Consider the following 20,643-nt stretch of genomic DNA (forward strand, 5'->3'; position numbering starts at 1 on the left):
ATTATTGCCATCAATGTACAGAATACATGGCTAGGTGGCATACCTCACAGCTGTGACAAGTTCAGGTATATTTTACTGAAGCTGTACCCCATTGCATACAGTGTGTCCTAATTAAGGATGGCTTGGGTAACTTTCTTTACTTCAGTAAAAGAACAGGGTTGATTATACATTGCCAAATTATAAAATGTAGCAAATCGGGCTATTAAAAAGGGGTTCAGTACACAAGTTTTCACATACATTGCATAGTCTCTTTCAGACAAAGGGAGGCAGGAAAAGAGCGCGAATCTCTGATTTACGACTGTAAGGCATAGATAAGCAACCACATTTCTACCCCTTCCCCCCCCCCTTTTGGTGAGGGGTGGGGGCCTTCCTTAGTTCTATTAACTAAATAACTATGTGCTCAAACATTTCTACCTACTTGGTTACACCACTTAAACTCATTTCCCCTATTCTCTGAGAGAGGTGTGAGCACGTGGTTGGATAACCCCAGTGTTTACCTATCTGTGCCTATTAATATATATATATATATATATATATATATATGTATATAATTGTCCAAGTGGCAAAGATACAATGGGACATTCATAAGAAAAATAAAAGACAATTGTGACTGACACATACACATCCACCAAGTTTACAGTAATGATGCCAACTAATAGTGAGGATAACACACAATCAAATACACAATAGATGGCATATGATTTTAGCTTTGTCCCACTCCAGAGAGATGCAGGATCTCCCCCCCTTTCCACTATCTGGGTCCTCCGTTTGAGGGCCATAAACATTGGAATGCGGGCTCCGGCTTCCTGGAGAGGGGCCCTGGGTCAAAGAGGTACGGAGGGAGATCTTGGCATGGCCGACTCACTCCCTCAGCGGCCATAAAATACTGGCTGTGGGGCCTGCGTGATCCTACACCATATATATACAGAATAGTCATACATTCTTATGGAAGGAAAAGGAAATGTAGGTACGAAAAGTCAGATTTAAAAGACCCTGCACAAACTGTGAAACGCATCATACGGGTTATAAATCTCACATATCGTAGAAACATTTGCGTGTGTGCACACTTAACGAACTGCCTCATTCCTACCCACTAATTACCCTACAACGGCAATGCAAATTAGCCAGGTATATATGAACGTGAACATCCTACGTGCACGCCATTTCAGAAACAATGGAGCCGCAAACAAGAGAGAGAAAAAAGGATTTTCTTAGCATGTAAAGTGCGTAGTTTATAGTGTTCGAAGTAGGGGAATGCCGAACGATTTCATCTGATAGTCGGCCTGCTGGTGTGACAGAGAAAAGCCATATGGCAGCATGTGACTGCTGCTGTTAATGCAGTCAGGTCAATAAGCCAAAGACAGAAATAAAAGCAATGGCCGGATTCAAAATCCGTTGAACCTGGGTTCCGCTTCTCTATAAGGTTGGTGAAATGGGGGTAATTACCCCCTTCACATTTGCGATTGGTATTAATACAAACTGTCTAAATTATGCTGAATTATGTAGCCTATAAATTTACTACTGTACGCGCTGGGAGCACTAGGCCTGTTTTGGAACCATTGCTAAAAATGCAGAGTTAACGGCACTGAAAAGTTTAAAACTTAATCACAAAAACAGCTAACGTGAGTGAGGCTGGTTGCCCAGACAAAGATGTGCTCCGTAACCTAGGCAAGAATTTTGATATTAAAGATACATTTACACTAACAAATGGTATGCATCACTAAAATTTTACAAGGCCTATTATATTATTCTATCTGATCCAAATCATTTCAGTATTGTTTTTGGGATTGTTTGTGAGTTTCTGCGATCTTTCAGCAAGCTCTAAAAATATTCCCGTTTAATAGCTTACGGCCAACTCACAAATGACTGAAAACGCGAGTGTTAATGGAGTCACTATACATATGGGTGCACAAGTGTTTGCGCTTATACTTAATTTGACTTTTCAATACGTACATATCTAACTTAGATTGCACCCAATAAATGTATTGGTATATATAAATTCAGTCATAAAAAAATAAAACAAACATTTAATGTTAGTTGTATATCCAATATAATAATAATGTTTCTGTATTTATTAACACGCACTTCACTAAGTGCAAAAACGAAATCTAAATGCCAACTTAGATACACATCTCCATCTGACCTCTAGATGTCGTTCTTTTCTGTTTCCTCCAACACATTCATATATGTAAGAACTTCTGCAGGTTTTGTTTGATGCTGTGCCTTTAAAAATCTGATTTGTTTTGTATAAATGTGAATAGGAATGTTTCACAGCAATTCTACTCGTTCTAAGACTTTATAAATGAATTTTATCATTTTATTTTTTTATTAATTGACCAAAGACAGGTTGAAATGGCAACCATAAATTTCCTCCATGCTTGCTTCAGTCCTACACCACATATGCAGTTATGGAAAATGATGGATGGATGGATGGATGGATGGATGGAAGAAATAAACCTTTTTGGTCAAGTTTTTTTTCTACTTTTGTGGTGCAGAATGATACAGTGATGATAGTCAGAGTTCACCTTTTGTCTGTGGGTGGCAGAGACTTTGGTGGTTCTATCCTGATGGCAGGGTCCCACTCCGCAGGGGGAAGGACAATTACCTCATCTAGGAATTCATCAATGCCAGCCAGGAGATCCTGTCTTTCCTTGGCCTTGTATGCAATGTCATGGAAGACCTGTATACATCAAATGTTAGCAATAGAGGTGCAGATGCTGCAAGTCTACAGTTTGACACATAAATTGGCAAGTGAAATACTTACCTGACAGTATATATCATACATTACATAAAACATAAAATGTGTTGGAATATTACTTTTTTATTATACACAGTTCCTACATTTTTTACACAAGAATCAAATCAAAAAAGGGATATAGCATACTGAGAGTTTTTCTACAAAAATGAGTGAGTTCACCCATCTTTAATATTTTACTTTCATACTGATGTTCAATGGCATAGGAGAGAGTTTGATATTGAGGAAACACACAGCTTAATAATTTAAATGCAAAGGAGTGTTTATTGGGGGACAAATGAAGCCAAATTAAATATTGAGGGGATACGTTAAGTCAACTGCAAAAAACTAGCACCAACCAAGGCCAACGGATGATCGAATCCTGTTACTTGTAATTTGCACTGGAACACACCAGCATGACTAGAGTGGACAGCTGACATACTGCCCAATCAGAGAGCTCAGTTTTTCTTTATTAGCTTTATTGCCAATCAAACATGCTAAATCAGCCAAAACAATGCCAACAGAAACAAACCATGTCCGACTACACCCGCCAGCTTTCGACTGCTGAAAATCGGCTTCATGTGTTCCAGGCTTCAAAGGGATTTGAGGGTTGTGGCTTTGGTTGAAACCCCTGGTGCTGTGCATGTGGAGTTTCAATTTTGACATGAGGTACATACACACCTCTATCGTTTTTATTGTGATGATATTCAATGCACCTGCCCTAATTATTATTATTAAGAAAAAGAAGGAGATACCCCTAAAGCTCTACACGTACAGAGTTTTCATATACTCAGTGTTTGTGTGGGATTTTCTTCAATGTACTCTGGTTTCGCTTAACGGTTCAAAATCATGCGCTGTGCTTGAGTACATGAGAAAGTGCGTAACTGTGTGTCTCAGTATATGCCCTGCAATGCACTGGCATCACACCAAGGGTGTATTCAATAAACAGTTACGGATAGACACATACTGTAGAACAGCATAAACAGATATATTAGTTTCCTATGTATCAGCTACTATGAGCACTTAAAAAATTACAAGATAGGGTAACATTTTACATTAACTGCACCTTCATAATGCATCGTATAATGTTTGCTATTAGTGTTTATACTACAGCTTTGGTAAATACTATTTTTTATTGGTCCAGAGATGTCATGTGGGTGTTTATTATTGTGCAATGACATAGGTCACTACAAGATCTGAGTTGAGTCGCATATGCGCTGTCGAACAAACCGTGTTAAGTTTTAAACTGTTAACGTAATAAAGGACTTCAGAACTGCTTATAACCTGCACCCTTAACAGTCATAGAACGTTATGGGCCATCTCATGTAGGCCTATTTGTATAAATGTTCATAATATGGCTGATTACCTTTAATTGTCTGTATTGACGCCGGTAAAGCCTGGTTTTAGCTGCTTCTGCATTTGACTTTCAACAGCGGCTCATGTGCAACTTAAATCCATATTGACTGATTGATCAACATTTTGGCAAAATATTGGAGAAGTCGAAGCAATCCTTCATACTTTCATGACGGCGGACGGCGCCGCCCACAGGAAGTCGCGCCACGCCTACCCGACTATTTAACGGAGATCGCTCCTTGCGAGGTATTGTTGATTATGACACGTCCGAGCATTTCTAAATCTAACCACAATCTCTGTTACAGCTCTGCTCCGCCCGACTCTTCCTACTCCCTCTGCCCGCGCCTCCGCACCTTCCCACCTCCCTCCTGACCAGCCCTGATCTTCCCTCGTGGCTCCTCCTCGTGTGTGTCTTCCACGTCATCGGACTGATCTCCCGGTTCCCCGACTCCGCTGCACCCGGCTTCACGACTTCTCTTTTGGATCATCCCCTGGCTTTGGTAAACGGTTTCGGACGGATCTCTGGCTTTGACTCTGCTTGTGTTCTGGACCCGATTCTGTCTTGCCCCAATAAAGAGTTTCGGAACTCACCGAGTGTTCTGTCGTGACACATACTGTGCAGCTTTTGGCTGCAGAAATGGGTGTGGATCCTGCTCCAATAATATAACATTCTACTTATTTTTTTTTCCAGGTATAAACTATGGGTAGGTAGATCTTCAAGAAAAACGTATGAAACGTGTTCTACATGCAAAGTGGCAGCAGGGGTTATAATACAATTAAACACCTTACCTTGTTCGGGTAACTAGCGATCCTCTTCATTTCGGCAAATAATTTACCATAAAATAATATATTTAAGATATTTTGCCATTAATTTGTTAGCAACTTATTGCGAATGAAAAGTACGTGGCATTCTCTGGGAACAACAATCGGAGATACGCAAGAGTAAAGGGAGTTGCTGCTTCCAGTGAATAGCCTGTCCAGACGTTCTATCCTTATAGGGACTATATTTTTAAGAGTACAACATTATTAAATGCGAATTGAAAATTTCCTTCCAAAAAATTTATTGTGATTAGTTTATTCTATTATTATTTTTGTTCATTAGTCCTGGTATAAACCATATGCACGTCGAGGTGTGTGGTTATACGAAAATAATCGACAGCTTGGTGTAATGCATCCTGACGCGATATAGTTGCACTGAATGTTCTATGAATGCCTATAAAATGCATTATGAAGGTGCAGTTAATCGTTACTCAAAATAGTAATTGAAATCCAGATGACTATGTTATATACTATGTTAGGATTGTCTTTGTATCTTATTAAATATTTATGATGCTTACTTCATCAGACATTAATGTAGCAATTGCTCTTCCAATTTCATGATAGGACTTTGCATTGCCTTTGGGACCCAGCAAGATAAACAAGAATCTGAGGAGGAAATTCATAAAATAATTATGCAGTTTTTATATAGCCTAAATTCTTTTTTTTCATAATTTGTTCTCCCAAGGTCTTGCCTATTGTTCAAATGCCATTTTTTTTTTAAATACAGTCATACCTGGTTGGAAGAGGAACCTCAGTCAGAGCTCCCAGCATAACAGCTTGCCGCAAGCGGACGAATGCCACTAATGGTGAATCTAAAAAGTCAACTTCTCCCACTAATATATTGGAGGCTTCTGCATCTTTTGGTAGCTTCTTTATAAACTTGTTCTTCAACTAAAAGCAAAAAAGTCAAAGTATATATCACATTCATAGCCACATAAAATATCAAGCTGAATATTTACTGTACACATGGCACTAATCATAATTAAAGAACTGAAATGTTGTACCTTTAATTCAGATGGAATCCCATCAAACATAAATTGTCTAAACGAAGCATTAATTTTACTGTATCTCACATTGCTTTGCTGAAGAACACATTAACTCTTTTGTCTCTTTGCTTTAGTAACCTAAATAGGGGTATGTTTATATTTTCTTAAGAGGCTACACATATCAACCTATCAATGCTCCAACCAGCTTTGTGTGTTTTGCCAAATAAATTTGTACCCAAGTATCTGGGGGAAAACTTTTTGTGAACTACTTAGTTAGTTACTGGAGAATGGAACAGGGCAATTTCATTGACAGCTGTGGGATGCAACTTCTCTAAAGAATTTCCCTCTACTACTGGATTGCAGTTTGTGGCTCATAAAAGCCAAGAAAAGAATAGAAAAAAAGAAATTCCAACCACCACAACACAACAAATCAAATCTGCAACAAACTTGCCTATTCCTTGTCTCAGCACTTAATTTCCTTTCCAAGGCATCCCAATCCCACAGACAGTAGTTTCCCCTGAAGCCCAAAGCATCTGTCACCTGTATTTTACACCTGAATTTTACACGTCGCCTGTATTTTATACCTGCCACCCGTATTTCATACTTGCCACCTGGATTTTATTTCACACCTTTAAGTTATAAGTCAAGTGTTCTTAAACACAGACAGTTTTTCCAATGCTGGGGAAAAAAATAAAGTCAAAAAATAAATCAGTTATTGCCTTAAAGCATTTACCAGCTGTTTTCCTTATAATTAAACACAAGAACTATGTTTTTCTAAACTACAATAGCACACATACCTGGTGTTTATCTGGTTTTTCAGAAACATATAAGCTGCCTGGTGCTACAGTTTGATGGGTAGTTGCTGGGCTACCTGTATAAATGGAAAACAGAGGGAAAGCCATAAAAGTCATTATGCTGTTATGCCTGATACAGCACTGCACAGTACATAAATGTAGACAGTCATGACAACTCAAAACTAAAGTGTGATATGTGTGCAGAATGGAAAATGATTTGTGGAACAGGAGTGTTTTGATTTGCACTGGTTTAGGCACCATAATAGGATGAAGTAAATACCACAAAGACAAATGCTAGCAAAATATTATCAGTGTAAAAGTATTTCATCACTGCTTACAATTTTGTTTGTCATATGAGTCAATTTCATTTGGATTGTTTTCATAATAATACTATTATTATAATAATAACATTTTATACAATAAGCTTTGTTTTATTGCCAGTTGGTTGGAATAAATATAGAAATCATTATGAGAAACACATGTCACATGTAGAATAGACTGCTGTCACTGTAAAACTATATTTATTAATAAGGGCTTCCATCCATTCATCATCTGCCGCTTGTCCGGGGTTCGGGTCGCGGCGGCAGCAGCTTCAGGAGAGGCACCCAGACCTCCCTCTCCCCAGCTACCTCTACCAGCTCCTCGGGGGGGACACCGAGGCGTTCCCAGGCCAGCCGAGAGATATAATCCCTCCAGCGAGTCCTGGGCCTGCCCCGGGGCCTCCTCCCTGTTGGACATGCACGGAAAACCTCTCCGGGTAGCCGCCCAGGAGGCATCCGCACCAGATGTCCAAACCACCTCAACTGGCTCCTTTCGACGTGAAGAAGCAGCGGTTCTACTCTGAGGCCCTCCCGGATATCCGAACTTCTCACCCTATCCCTAAGGGAAAGCCCAGACACCCTGCAGAGAAACCTCATTTCGGCCGCCTGTATTCGCGATCTCATTCTTTCGGTCATTACCCATAGCTCATGACCATAGGTGAGGGTAGGGACAAAGATGGACCAATAGATCGAGAGCTTTGCTTTTTGGCTCAGTTCTTTCTTAGCCACGATGGACCGGTTAAGCGCCTGCAAAACTGTAGACGCCGCTCCGATTCGTCTATCCAGCTCCCGATCTCGCCTACCCTCACTCATGAACAAGACCCCGAGATACTTAAACTCCTCCACTTGAGGCAGTACGTCTTCCCCGACCCGAAGAGGGCAAACCACCCGTTTCCGGCTGAGAACCATGGTCTCGGACTTGGAGGTGCTAATCCTCATCCCTGCCGCTTCGCACTCGGCTGCGAACCGCCCCAGTGCATGCTGGAGATCCCCAGCAGATGAAGCCAACAGGACGACATCGTCTGCAAAAAGCAGCGAGGCAATCCTGAGGCCACCAAACTGGACACCCTCAACACCCTGGCTGCACCTACAAATCCTGTCCATAAATATTATAAACAGGACCGATGACAAAGGGCAGCCCTGGCGGAGCCCAACCCGCACCGGGAACACGTCCGACTTATTACCGGCAATGCGGACCAAGCTTCTGCTCCGTTCGTACAGGGACCGAATCGCCCACAATAGCGGACCCCGGACCCCATACTCCCGAAGCACCCCCCACAGAGCACCTCGGGGAACCCGGTCGTAAGCCTTTTCCAAATCCACAAAACACATGTAGACCGGATAGGCAAACTCCCAGGCCCCCTCCAGTACCCTTGCAAGGGTATAAAGCTGGTCCAGTGTTCCACGGCCAGGACGAAAACCGCATTGTTCCTCCTGAATCCGAGATTCGACTATCGATCTCACCCTCCTCTCCAGTACCCCGGAATAGACTTTCCCAGGGAGGCTGAGAAGTATGATCCCCCTGTAGTTGGAACACACCCTCCGGTCCCCTTTCTTAAATAAGGGGACCACCACCCTGGTCTGCCAATCCAGCGGCTCCGTCCCTGACCTCCACGCACTGTTGAGAAGGCGTGTCAGCCACGACAGCCCCACAACATCCAGAGCCTTCAGGTACTCCGGGCGGATCTCGTCCACCCCCGGGGCCTGGCCGCCATGGAGCTCTTTAACCACCCTGGCCACCTCAGCCCCAGTGATGGGCAAGCCCCCCCCCAGCACCCTCGGGCTCTGTGCCCTCAGATGTCTCAAAGGCAGTGTGCGTAGATGTATCTGAGGCAGGGTTGAGGAGGTCCTCAAAGTATTCTTTCCACCTCTGGATGATGTCCCCAGGTGAGGTCAACAGCCCCCCCCCCCCCACTATAAATAGTAGGAACCAGGAGCTGCTTCCCCCTCCTGATACTCCAGATGGTTTGCCAGAACCTTTTTGAGGCAGACCGAAAGTCACTTTCCATGGCCTCACCGAACTCCTCCCACGCCCGGGTTTTTGCTTCTGCGACCGCCCAAGCTGTGTTCCGCCTGGCCCGCCGGTACCCGTCAGCTGCCTCCGGAGACCCCCAGGCTAATAATTCCCGGTAAGCCTCCTTCTTCAGCTTCACGGCCCCCCTCACCTCTGGTGTCCACCATCGGGTACGGGGGTTACCGCCACGACAAGCACCGACCACCCTGCAGCCACAGCTCCGTACGGCCGCTTCCACAATGGAGGTCCGGAACAGTGTCCATTCAGACTCAATGTCCCCGACCTCCCCCGGCATGCAGTCGGAATTCTGCCGGAGGCACAAGTTAAAGCTCCAGCGAACAGGAGCTTCTGCCAGACGTTCCCAGCAGACCCTCACTATGCGCTTGGGCCTACCAGGTCTGACCGGCTTCCTCCCCCGCCACCTGAGCCAACTCATCACCAGGTGGTGATCAGTTGACAGCTCTGCCCCTCTCTTTACCCGAGTGTCCAAGACGGAAGGCCGCAGATCAGATGATACGATTATAAAATCGATCATCGACCTGTATCCCCGGGCGTGTTCATGCCATGTCCACTTATGGACACCCTTATGCTCGAACATGGTGTTCGTTATGGACAAACCATGCATTGCACAGAAGTCCAATAATAGAACACCACTCGGATTCAGATCAGGGAGGCCGTTCCTCCCAATCACCCCCTTCCAGGTCACACTGTCATTGCCCATGTGAGCGTTGAAGTCCCCCAGCAAAACGATGGAATCCCCCCACGGTACGCCAAATATCCAAGAAGGCCGGGTACTCCGAACTGACATTCGGCGCATAAGCGCAGATGACAGTCAGAGACCTATCCCCGACCCGAAGGCGCAGGGAAACAGCCCTCTCGTTCACCGGGGTAAACTCCGTTGTTAATGCACCGAGCTGTGGGGCCACCAATAGCCCCACCCCAGCCCGGCGTCGCTCACGCGCCGCAACTCCAGAGTAAAAGAGCGTCCAGCCCCTCTCCAGGAGATTGGTTCCAGAACCCAAGCTATGTTTTGAGGTGAGCCCGACTATATCTAGTCGATACCTCTCAACCTCACGCACAAGCTCAGGCTCCTTCCCCACCAGAGAGGTGACATTCCATGTCCCGAAAGCCAGTTTTATCAGCCGGGGATCGGACCGGCAGGGCCTCCCTTGGCCGCCACCCGATCCACAATGCACCAAACCCCTGACATTCCCCTTGCGGGTGGTGGGCCCACCTGGGGACAGTCCCGCGTGCCTCTTTCAGGCTGTGCCCGGCCGCGCCCCACGGGCCAAGGCCCGGCCACCAGGCGCTCGCCAACAGGCCCCTCCCCCAGGCCTGGCTCCAGGGTGGGGCCCCGGTGACCCTAGTCCGGGCGAGGGAAACAGGACTTTGATTTGATACTTTTTCATGGGGTTCTTTTGGATCACTGTCACTGTAAAACTATACTTATTAATAAGGGCTTAATTACATCAATTATTTATTATGATTACTCATTACTGTGATTACTGTTACTTTATTATGAAATGGTTTCTGACATATCAGGAAACAGCTATCCATCCATCCTTCTTTCAACCATTTCTATCTATTACAGGGTTGTGGTACCCTTGGTGCCTAACAGGAATTTACTTCAAATTATTATGAGGCAGCACCACCACCGGGGGGTATTCCATGAAGCAGGCTTAAGGGAGAGTCTAACTTATTTCGACAAGTCAGTCTTACTTAAGTGCGAGTTCCGTTCCATTAACGTGTCTTAAATGAATCCCCGCTAAATTACCATGGTAATTTAGGCCTGCGAACAAGCCAGGTCCGAATCAGGCTAACTGTCTCGCTTAGTTTAGCGTTGTCTCAAAGAACGTCCGACTTGTGGGAACAGATTCCCAAAAAATGGTTCCGTCGGACGAAATTCGGCGATCTTACTATTCACTTTTCTGTCGTGTAATCTGTTGAATTATATGTTCTCATTATATCATTATATTTTACATTATCTGACTGAATTTTTTTGTTAATCTGTAAGGTGTACCAAAATGATATGATTTCGTTTGAGTTAGCGGGAGAAATGAGTCTTGCATATACGTATATAAAAATGGAATCCTGTAGTCCTGTGAGTAGGCACTTAAAACACTCGCTCGAGCCGATCGCCGATCGCGTCGCCCCTAATGACGTCATCATTTTTCAAAGAGCGTATCGGTAGGATTAAAAAATTTCCTCTTTTTGGGGCTAGCACTGCACGAAATTACGTTAGATGGGTGCCATCTTGGACAGGAGAGCCTCGATTTCGAACAAGTTTTATCCGATCAATTTCTGTGGTGTTTTACAAACTAAAGGTAAGGTTTACCCCTCCCAAAAATAGTCAGTAATCCCCCAGGCAACCCAGACTCACCTCCAGGCGCATTCTTTGGTTTCTAAACTACTTATCTGCAACGTTTCACAACAAAATTCAAGCGGGATCTTGCATTCCCAGCCTTGGTCTTCAAGGACACAATGCATTATGCGTGAGCTGGCAGACGAAAATACGGTCGAAGTTTTTATAAAAAATTTGAAGGATTTGACCAAATATTATAATTACATACAAAAATACCTTTAGAAGATATTTTGATGTATAATAAGACAGGATGATTTTGGATTTGTGCAACTGACTGATGTTTAGTGTACTATATATTGTATCATATTGTTGCAGTGTCTTGAATACAAACCTCTAATTCTTATCACAATTTTTCTTTGTTCATTATAATGGAAATTGCATTAAAACAAAAGGCGGCTGAGTGGCACGTTTAAAAAGCTCTAGATCAGGAACTACTAGACCGATTTTGACAAATAAGGTATCAAAATGCTTCTGTTCTCATGCTCTTTGCGATGAACTTATTTGTCAGGCATATAGTGCCTTCTGGCAGAATCCTCTTAAGTGCCTACTGTGAGTAAAAGCAAGACGAGAAAGCAGAGAAAAACCATCTTTTCTGAAGTAAAGCTCTGCGTGATACTTCCATGATATGGAGAACAGAGCTGAGATTGCTACATAATCAATATAATAAAGCCTATAAAATCACGTCTTAGCATTCCAATTAATTCCAAAATAATTACAGTAAAATCCCGTTATAGTGGACTGGCTTATAACGGAATATCGTCTATAACGGACGATGTCCGCTGGGCCCGGCCGTGCGCCTTTACGAACATGCAGAAAAGGCATCCGATATAGCAGACTCGCATAAGACTCGCATAAATTTCGCTTATAATGGACAAACAATTTGGTCCCCAGGGCCGCTTTTAGCTGTAGTTCTGTTCGGCTATAACGGACATGCAGTTCCGCCTACAATAAGGCGTGTGGCTTGCCAGTGATATCCAGCGCAGATATGTACGTAGTCGGTATTATTAATAGTCACGCATCTAGTCAGGTAAAGTTGGATTACTACATGTACAATATAATAATCTATACCACAAGTGTGTCTGCTGAGGTGTGGCATGAGTAAATGGTGTCCTGCAGTTGTGTTCTGGGCATACAGCAACTCTGGACGTACAGTAACAGACTGTTTTGCCAGGTCCCTTGAAGTCCGTTATAACAGTATTTTACTGTAAAATAAAAGCGTACGCATATTACAAAGGTGAAACATGAAATGCAATTACTGTAATTGGAAAAAAAATCCGTTAAAATAGGCTAATATGAACTGGAAGATATCTTTATTTTTTTAGTCACTGTCTACTTTGAAAGTTTACTACTAAAATAGCAAAGATAACACGGTTATTTGTGCAGAACATTTCACACGGATGTGATTTAAAGTATTTTACGGAGATCAAATAATATTATACAGTAATAATGACAGGTGAAATCAACCCAGAAGGTTCGTCGTTGGCCATGAAGATCAAACCAGCAACTTTCGCATTATAAGGCGACAGCATAAACCACTGTACTGTACGTACCACCATGCCACTGTACTAAGCACTTGTAACATTTACGTAACTTATGCATTTAGTCTGTCTGCAATTCATTGTCAAGCCAACTCCCTGGCTGTGTTTATGGCCACAGTATTGCCTTTTTTAACGATTACATCTTTGCATTTTTCACACAACTCCATCAGCAGCGTTTATTCTGCGGCGGAAAGAAACACCGCTCTCGTTTTACAGGCTTTCCGACTCGTTTGGTCGATCTCCATCCGTTTATTTGGGCTTCTTAAATATCGCGGGTGTGCGCACTAAGTGAGACTATTCAAGTCTGTCTGGAATGAACCTTGATTAATTAAAACTGAACTGCATTCGTGGAACAACGTGAGGATAAGTTTAGAGATGGAGGTAGGTTGAGTCTGACTTTTTTAGCTACTTTCATGGAATACCCCCCTGATGGCAGCAGAGAGGCCTGACTCCTAAGCAACACTCATTTGCTACTGTCCATGAGCTGAATCTGTCATCATTGTTGTCATGTTCCAGTGTTTTCTGGGTTTTGCATGGTGGCATTGCCTGGTATTGATTCTAGCCTTGCATTTGTAATGGTTTTCTATAATGTTTGCTATTCAATAAATTTGTAGATTGAATCTGCACTGACAGATTTACTTTGGCTTTGCTATTTTTCTATCTTAGGCTAAGGTCTTCCCCATTGGGCTTCCATCCTATAAAACCCTCTATAAACTCTATTTGGTGTGAATTCCTAGAGTAAACTTGATAATGAAGGTAGCATGTAAAATGGGCTGTATTTGCAGTTGCCATTACACAATATAGTCAAATAATAAAATATACCAGTACTATTTTTACTTAGTACCATTTTTGATAACAGACAGTCATGCAAAATTCACAACAATTTACAGAGATACCCACCCCCCCCCTTCCCAGGTAGGCAAATTTTCCCAAGGGCCCTGATGGCAACTTTGAGATCTAGAGCATAGACACAGTCTTTACTGTGAAAGTTTGGGGGATGGATTCTCGGCTGAGAAACTTCTGAAGTCAATCAACTAGGTACACATACATAGTCCAGTTTATCTCAAATAACTGGACTCTATAGCACAATATAGAGTTTACCACCAGGCAGGTGAATCAGTGCACCTTTTGTAACATGTAACTCAATAATAGATTACTGCTAAAACTCAGTTGACTCCAACTCTCATCAATCACAGTCCAAAACAGTGCCAAATCTTTTCAGGCCTGCTGACTCCCACTGGATCTCTCTGAAAACACGGATCCATGAATGGACTTAGTTAGTTAAAATTCTACGGTTTTGCTTTTATAATATTTATTGAAAAAGTGACTGCACTACATTGTCAGCCAGTTACAAATTTTGATATGAAAGTGGCCCATTTACTAGGTTCTAGCAGTTTCTGCTGTACAGCAGAGCCCAAACCACTCTTGCATTATTTTAGCCCTTGCAAAATATAGTGGAAAAAGAATCATGCAAAGTTTATACTAGAGCGGTTTGACAATGACGAGAACATTCAATTCAAGGCAAGCTGTGGTGGCAGTTCACCGTAATGTCAGAGAGTCGACAGATAATAATGTCTTATTACGGCTTTGTTTAATCAGCCACAATGTGCTTAAATAAAATACCATGATGTTTCACCCACTGCGTCTTGATTTCTTTGCTTGATAAATACGCAGGAACATAAAGTCATTTAAAAGGCCTGCTATGAAAAAAAGGATTTTATGAAGTAGCCTCCCAGCAGAAAGGTAGTACTCAGTAGTAAATACAGACCGGCATCCCATCAAGTTATACCCCCCCCCCCTCAACTGAGAGGCTTCATCAGTTCATCTGAAAAGTGGGAAATTCCCCAGCCTTTAAACCTTCAGAATGGTGTGAGAATGTGAGAGGACAGCCAGAAATCCTGAAATGCCAAAGTCCTGACTTCACTTCCAGCAACAGGCAGAAGAAAGATCACAACGCCAGTTATAAGAATTTATAATAATTATATTTATTTTGGTTTTTTTTGTATGTTATTGTCTGTGTTACTGTCCAGTATGAAAACCAGAAAAATGGACTGATGTTTGTTGTCCTATCTCTATGTGGACTAGAAACAGAATGGCCGCCTACACAGAGGAGACGTACTGACACAGAATGTGGCCAGAATGTGGAGAACTGACCCACTGTTTCATACACCCGAGAGGCACCACTCAAACTCTGTCCTTCACTTTTTTTTGGCATACATAGAGAGAAACAGTTGTCATGTGGTTTAGGGAGCTTGGACCTAATCCACTAGCAGCTATGAAAGACAACAAAGAGGGGGATGAACTCGGGGACCTCCACTTCCATCCATGATCCACACCAAACTACGCTCATTTGACAACAAGCTGGAAGCGCAGCAAGCTTATGTAACTTACAGCTTTGAGTTTCACAAAGCGTCACTTCTGTGTTCTACCAATAGCCGGTTACTTTCAACAATGCCAGAATCCTTGTTTGAAATAAAAGGATATGCACTTGTGCAAGTGGACAGAAATGTTGATTCAAGCACATAGAATAGTGATACTTTATTCGGGCCCATCAATCCCTCACACAGACATCCCTCCTACCAATAGGGTTTGAACTGGTAACCTTCTGACCGGGTGCACAAAAGCCTATGCTGCAGGATCACACACCAACCGTAATGTAATGGAGGAGGGTTCAGCACATCAATGATCTTTGGTGCTAACAGTACACAATTAAAGACAAAATATGCAACAGGAATGTGGAAATTACATATTTGACTTTCAGACCATTTGGCCATCAGAATTTGTTACTGAACTAGATATAAAATGCAGAAAATTTGTCGGACTGTTACTAAACCCACCATCTCAGACAGAATAATCATCAGTATTGATAAGATTACAGGTATATTCAAACTTTCAACAAGTATTCAACATTTGTTTTTGTAGGAGAACCGACTCCAGAACTGTATCCAAAATTAAAATAATATTTAATGTTACTTAAATATAATTTTTGTTCAATAAAATTAAATAAAGGAAGAGCATGTTCACAAACAACAAAAAATGATCACTTTAGCAGGTTACACAACCCTGATCCTGGTGTGCCAGTATCTAACAGGTTTTCTATCCCACCTGATGAGTTGCTACCTGCCTGAGATCAGGTGTGGTTCGTCAGAGACCAGGTAGGATAGAAAACCCGCTGGATACCAGCACTCCAGGATCAGGGTTGACTGCCATTGCTTTATGAGAAGTGCACCCAACTAGCACCTGCATTATCTGGATTAGAAAAGAGCCCTACTTGCACTAGGGACTGTCTTGCCGGCATCAGCAGGTGAGCGTAGGTTGCTCTTCTTTGTCTGGTGCTGATGTTTACGCAGCAAGGTGAACATAACCTTGTCTTTGAAGTCAGCTTTCAACTGTCCATTCTCAATCTGTCTGTCAATGATGTTCTCTATGAAAAGAGAAAAGATAGGTATGGTTTATTGTACTCAAAACACAAGTGTGTAGCGCATAGATTTATGGATTTCCTCATATAGATGCAAAATGCAATTCGGGAAACCATGAGAATGCCATTTAAAACCAATAATAATTGCAGCAGTGAACAGCTTGTTTTAAGGTCAATAATCACTGACAGGTTGCCACTTTTTCATATTGTAGGTAAAATATATCAACATTTCATCATTCATAATAACATTTAGTACTCCTGAGTATGTTTGGCACAAAATGTTCGACTTGATTGGAATGATTGGTGTAATGTTGTTGTTACATGGGGCATATACTATACAGTACAAACATATAGAAAACATATAGGAAAGGAGTCTTGTTGATGTGAATCCAAGGTCATCTGGGACTCCCTGAGGACCCCCAGAGGACCCCCACACTGCAAGGGTCAAACTGGATAATTAGGCACAACAAATATGGCATAGTTTTCTATATGGGTAACATCTTTTTCATTATACCAATTTATTGAAAGCATTACAGACAGAGGCTATTTCAGTTGTCTGGGGCCCCCTAGGGGATGGGGGGAGGGGGTTATGGGGAGTGGCAGTGGTTCAAATTGACAACTGAGGGGGGTTTAGTGGTAGCCCCTTGGCAGCAGCCTGGGCAAACCCATTCATTATACATTAGAGCGCCCCTAATTACAGATATTAAAAAATATGACACCTCAACATCATGAGTAACCAGGTCATGATTTCTGGTAAGAGATGTTGCTGTTGAATTTTTCCGATGTATTTTTTTGGCACTTTAATCAACATGGAAGGAATGCCATCCAGTCCAATTACATGCAAGAGAAGAGTGGTACGGCCAATATCTCCAAAACTAACTCCCAGCAGAACAACCTAGATGGATAAATAGCACTAATGTCCCTCTAAAACATACAGTATGCTTTTTCAATTTTGGAGTGAACTGCCCCTTTAAACAGTTCTCATGTGACCATTGAGTGGTGACCTTGTCTAACTAAAGTTAGTATTAGTATTAGGTGTCTATGTTGGTTTTTTATGCTTGTAACAAATTTGAATTTTAATGACAAGTTTTCACCCTGATCTTGTACTGGTGTAAAAGGATGGAAAATAAATTGATTGATTTAAATGTATAGTGCTCCTTCCTGCGAGGTTTAGCATGGATAATCACATGGTTATAAAAGTGTGTTTTTTTCTCATTGCTTACCCACAACCAAGGGAAGAGTTGAGGCTTCCAAGTCTAGCATAATAGTGCCCTTCTCTATGCAGGTTCTCAGCTCAAATAAGCTGTGCAAGGACAATGTGGCAACATGAGGTTTACTCCAGCGTTCTCCACCTTTTTCAACCTTTTCTTCAAACTTAACCCACCTATGGAGACATGAAAAGCATTTCTGGGTCAGAAAATGTTAAATCAGTAGCACTGACAACATATGCTATTCATGAATATCACAATGCATGGATGGCATAAGTATATACTATGAGTGAATCAAAATTAATACCTATTTATGGTCAAATATCTTCTAATAAACTATGAAACTGTATCACTACTTCATGTAATGATAAACCATTTCACCAAAGAACGCTGATGGAAAGGCAGCCATGCTAAATTTAATTTTAATAGATTAATAGAGTACTCATAGATTTTATTCAATAAAATCTTTAAAAATTTGGGAACTATTTACCTTAAATGAAAAATATAGAACTGCATTAAAATTCACAATTTAAATGATTTCAAATTTTATAGAAATTTAAAAATTAAGTAATAGTTCCACAGTAAAATTTGATTTTGTCATGTAGACATTCTTAGTTTGAGCCCATTGAAAACAATACTTGGAACATCTTTTCAGTGAAATTAAATTAGTTTTGCACATATTATTTAATTTAAAAAAATTTGTTTAAGATAATTTTACAGAGATGTGCTGTCTAAAGTTCAGTAAAATCTCAACAGTGAAAATGCAACAGTCCTTTCCATTAAAGAAGTACATTGAATCTTAACAGAAGTGATACAGACTACAAGAAGATACATGTATGTATGTACAAGATACATATATACATATTGACCCAAGCAGATGCTTTAATATGTTACAGACTTACTCAGAACACTATTTATAGACTATTTATAGAGTAGCTTATTTACTAGACCACAAAAACTGAATACAATGATCATAAAGCGGTCAGATATGTTTATTGTAGAATTATTCTTAGGGATTAAAACTTGCATTTCAATTAATATTCAGCTAATTGTGCAATATATTTACCTTAACACATTTAAGTAGAATAACTTTACACACATAATACATATACTGATATATTATGAAATATACTGAACTTTTAACCTGATAATATGTCAAATATTTCAATTGTCTAAATTTGATTTGATATTGTTTATTTGGTGGCTTTGGTTTATAGCTATAGTAAATTAATATTAGCTTCACTAATTTAATATTTATCGTGGTAGTCAGCAATCCACCTATCTTCATCCAGTACAATTTGACATATACATTTATCTCACTTAATTCTAGTTAATTACTGTCTGGGCTAAAGTAAATTGAGAGAAAATCATACAGCAGTTTAATCTGAGAGTAAAAACATTGCTTTCTAAATAAATCTATCCAAGAGTTTAGCTAGTGCACCTTGTCAGCTCTGTGCTTGTGCTAAAGGGTTTGTGTTCACAGAGCGTTTACCTTGCTGTCTCTTTCCACTCCATCGCCTGCCCATCCTCAGCCAGCAGCTCATCCAGTTCAGTGAAGAGCTGGGGTGTCGCTGGGACCTCGTCCTCCTCCTTTAACATGAATCGGATTCGTTCTGTGTCTGGGGAGACCACAAAAGGGAAAATACTGCATCTTACAGACTGAGAAGCAATGGCTGCTGTCCGGCTCTCCAATTTGTCTTCATCCCCAGAACCACTCATCTTCTTCACAGGTGGACAGATATTAACAGGATCTGTCACCTGCGCAACAGGTGGAGGTAACTTCACAAGTGGTGGCGGCGAAGGCTTCACTGGCAACATCTTGATTGCTTTTCTCTTAAAATGATTCCTCTCTGTGGAACAGACATCAACAAGACCTTTAAGTATGTATAAATAAACAAGATGAATTATATGGATGGATGTGCAGGAAGAAGTGCACTGTGCTATCCCAAGTCGTAAATGCAGCAGATGTGCGTATATAGGGAGAGAGTCTTGCTCTCTGCTATTCCAAATTTATAGCAATGAGTCCAGGTAGAATCCCTCCTGTCCCCACAGCTACTGCCCTCCCTTCGGGCCTCAAAGACTAGCCCTTATTATTGGCCCCTGGGAAAATTTGGCAGCCTGCCAGCTTCCCCCTCATTAACAATTAGGAAATGTTTCACAAACTGTTCATTCTTAGCAAGAGCGCTTTGCTTTCCCTTCTTCTTGTCTTCTAATTTGAATATTTAGTCAAGCATCATTGCCCATGAAAACGGCTTTCTAATATATAAATAACATTTTCCAAATCCTGCTCCATCTTTTTTAACTTGAAGACCGGCCTGCACAGGCATAAGAACAAGCAATTATTCTGAACCTTCTTATTGTTTCAGTAAGAATTTAATTCTTTATTTTAGCTAATATTGTATGTATGAATGCTATTTCATATCATTTATGATGAGCGGGCTATTCTGCATGGGCCTTATGCCGGGTTTAAAAAATTCACTGGTGAACGACAGTGAAAAGCTATTTTTAGAAATCAAAGTACCTACAAGGGGGCAAGAACGACAAATACCATGAGAAATTTAAGGACAGCCATATACCATGAGAAATTTAAGGACAGTCTGTATGTTTTTGGAAACCCATTTCATTTACTTTGGACTCATCTGGACTGTGAAAAAGGTGTTTAAGGCCTGATATTATGATTTATTAAAAAGGTAGATAAACCTGACTGGTTAATTTTTTGTTAATACCAATGACTCTGAATAGGACAAAGTAGTACAGAAAATGAATGAATGAATGAATGAATGAAAATATAAACCATACTGTACTTAGTGGGTACCTCAAACTATCTGGACTGGGGAGTGAAACCCATCCTGTTTCCTCCCACAATTGGTGCTTCTAAAATGCCCAGAGTGTGTGTTTGTGTGTATCCAGAGATGGACTGGCAGTCTATCCAGGATGTATCCCTGCCTTGGCCCAGTGCATTCTGGGAGAGCATTTCTGTCATGGGAAATATATGGATTTATTGTTCTGCTTTCATCTAACTCTCTGACATGAAATTGACAATGGTTCTCATGGTTGGTTTTAGAAGTGAACCTTTCTAGAGATTTATTTGTATCAT

At 41.5% G+C, this 20,643-nt stretch overlaps 1 protein-coding gene across 2 annotated transcripts in view; it reads right to left on the reverse strand.

Annotated features, from left to right (window-relative positions):
* Positions 1-19,612, reverse strand: part of LOC111848579 (electrogenic sodium bicarbonate cotransporter 1-like) — a 35,722-nt gene extending 16,110 nt beyond the window's left edge. Inside the window, exons 1-7 of one of the 2 annotated variants that reach the window (XM_023820714.2) lie at positions 19,039-19,611; positions 17,562-17,722; positions 16,192-16,344; positions 6,690-6,763; positions 5,640-5,797; positions 5,425-5,512; positions 2,526-2,680 (exon numbers count right to left, since the gene is read on the reverse strand). In XM_023820714.2, coding sequence (XP_023676482.2) covers positions 2,526-2,680; positions 5,425-5,512; positions 5,640-5,797; positions 6,690-6,763; positions 16,192-16,344; positions 17,562-17,722; positions 19,039-19,364 — 1,115 coding nt within the window. In that variant the 5' untranslated portion in view covers positions 19,365-19,611. Of the gene's footprint in view, positions 1-2,525; positions 2,681-5,424; positions 5,513-5,639; positions 5,798-6,689; positions 6,764-16,191; positions 16,345-17,561; positions 17,723-19,038 lie in introns of both variants that reach the window. The other variant, XM_023820715.2, reaches the window with a different exon arrangement.
* Between the last annotated feature and the right edge of the window lie 1,031 nt (positions 19,613-20,643).

The sequence above is a fragment of the Paramormyrops kingsleyae genome, chromosome 2 (assembly GCF_048594095.1).
Source record: "Paramormyrops kingsleyae isolate MSU_618 chromosome 2, PKINGS_0.4, whole genome shotgun sequence".
Taxonomy (NCBI): Eukaryota; Metazoa; Chordata; class Actinopteri; order Osteoglossiformes; family Mormyridae; genus Paramormyrops; species Paramormyrops kingsleyae.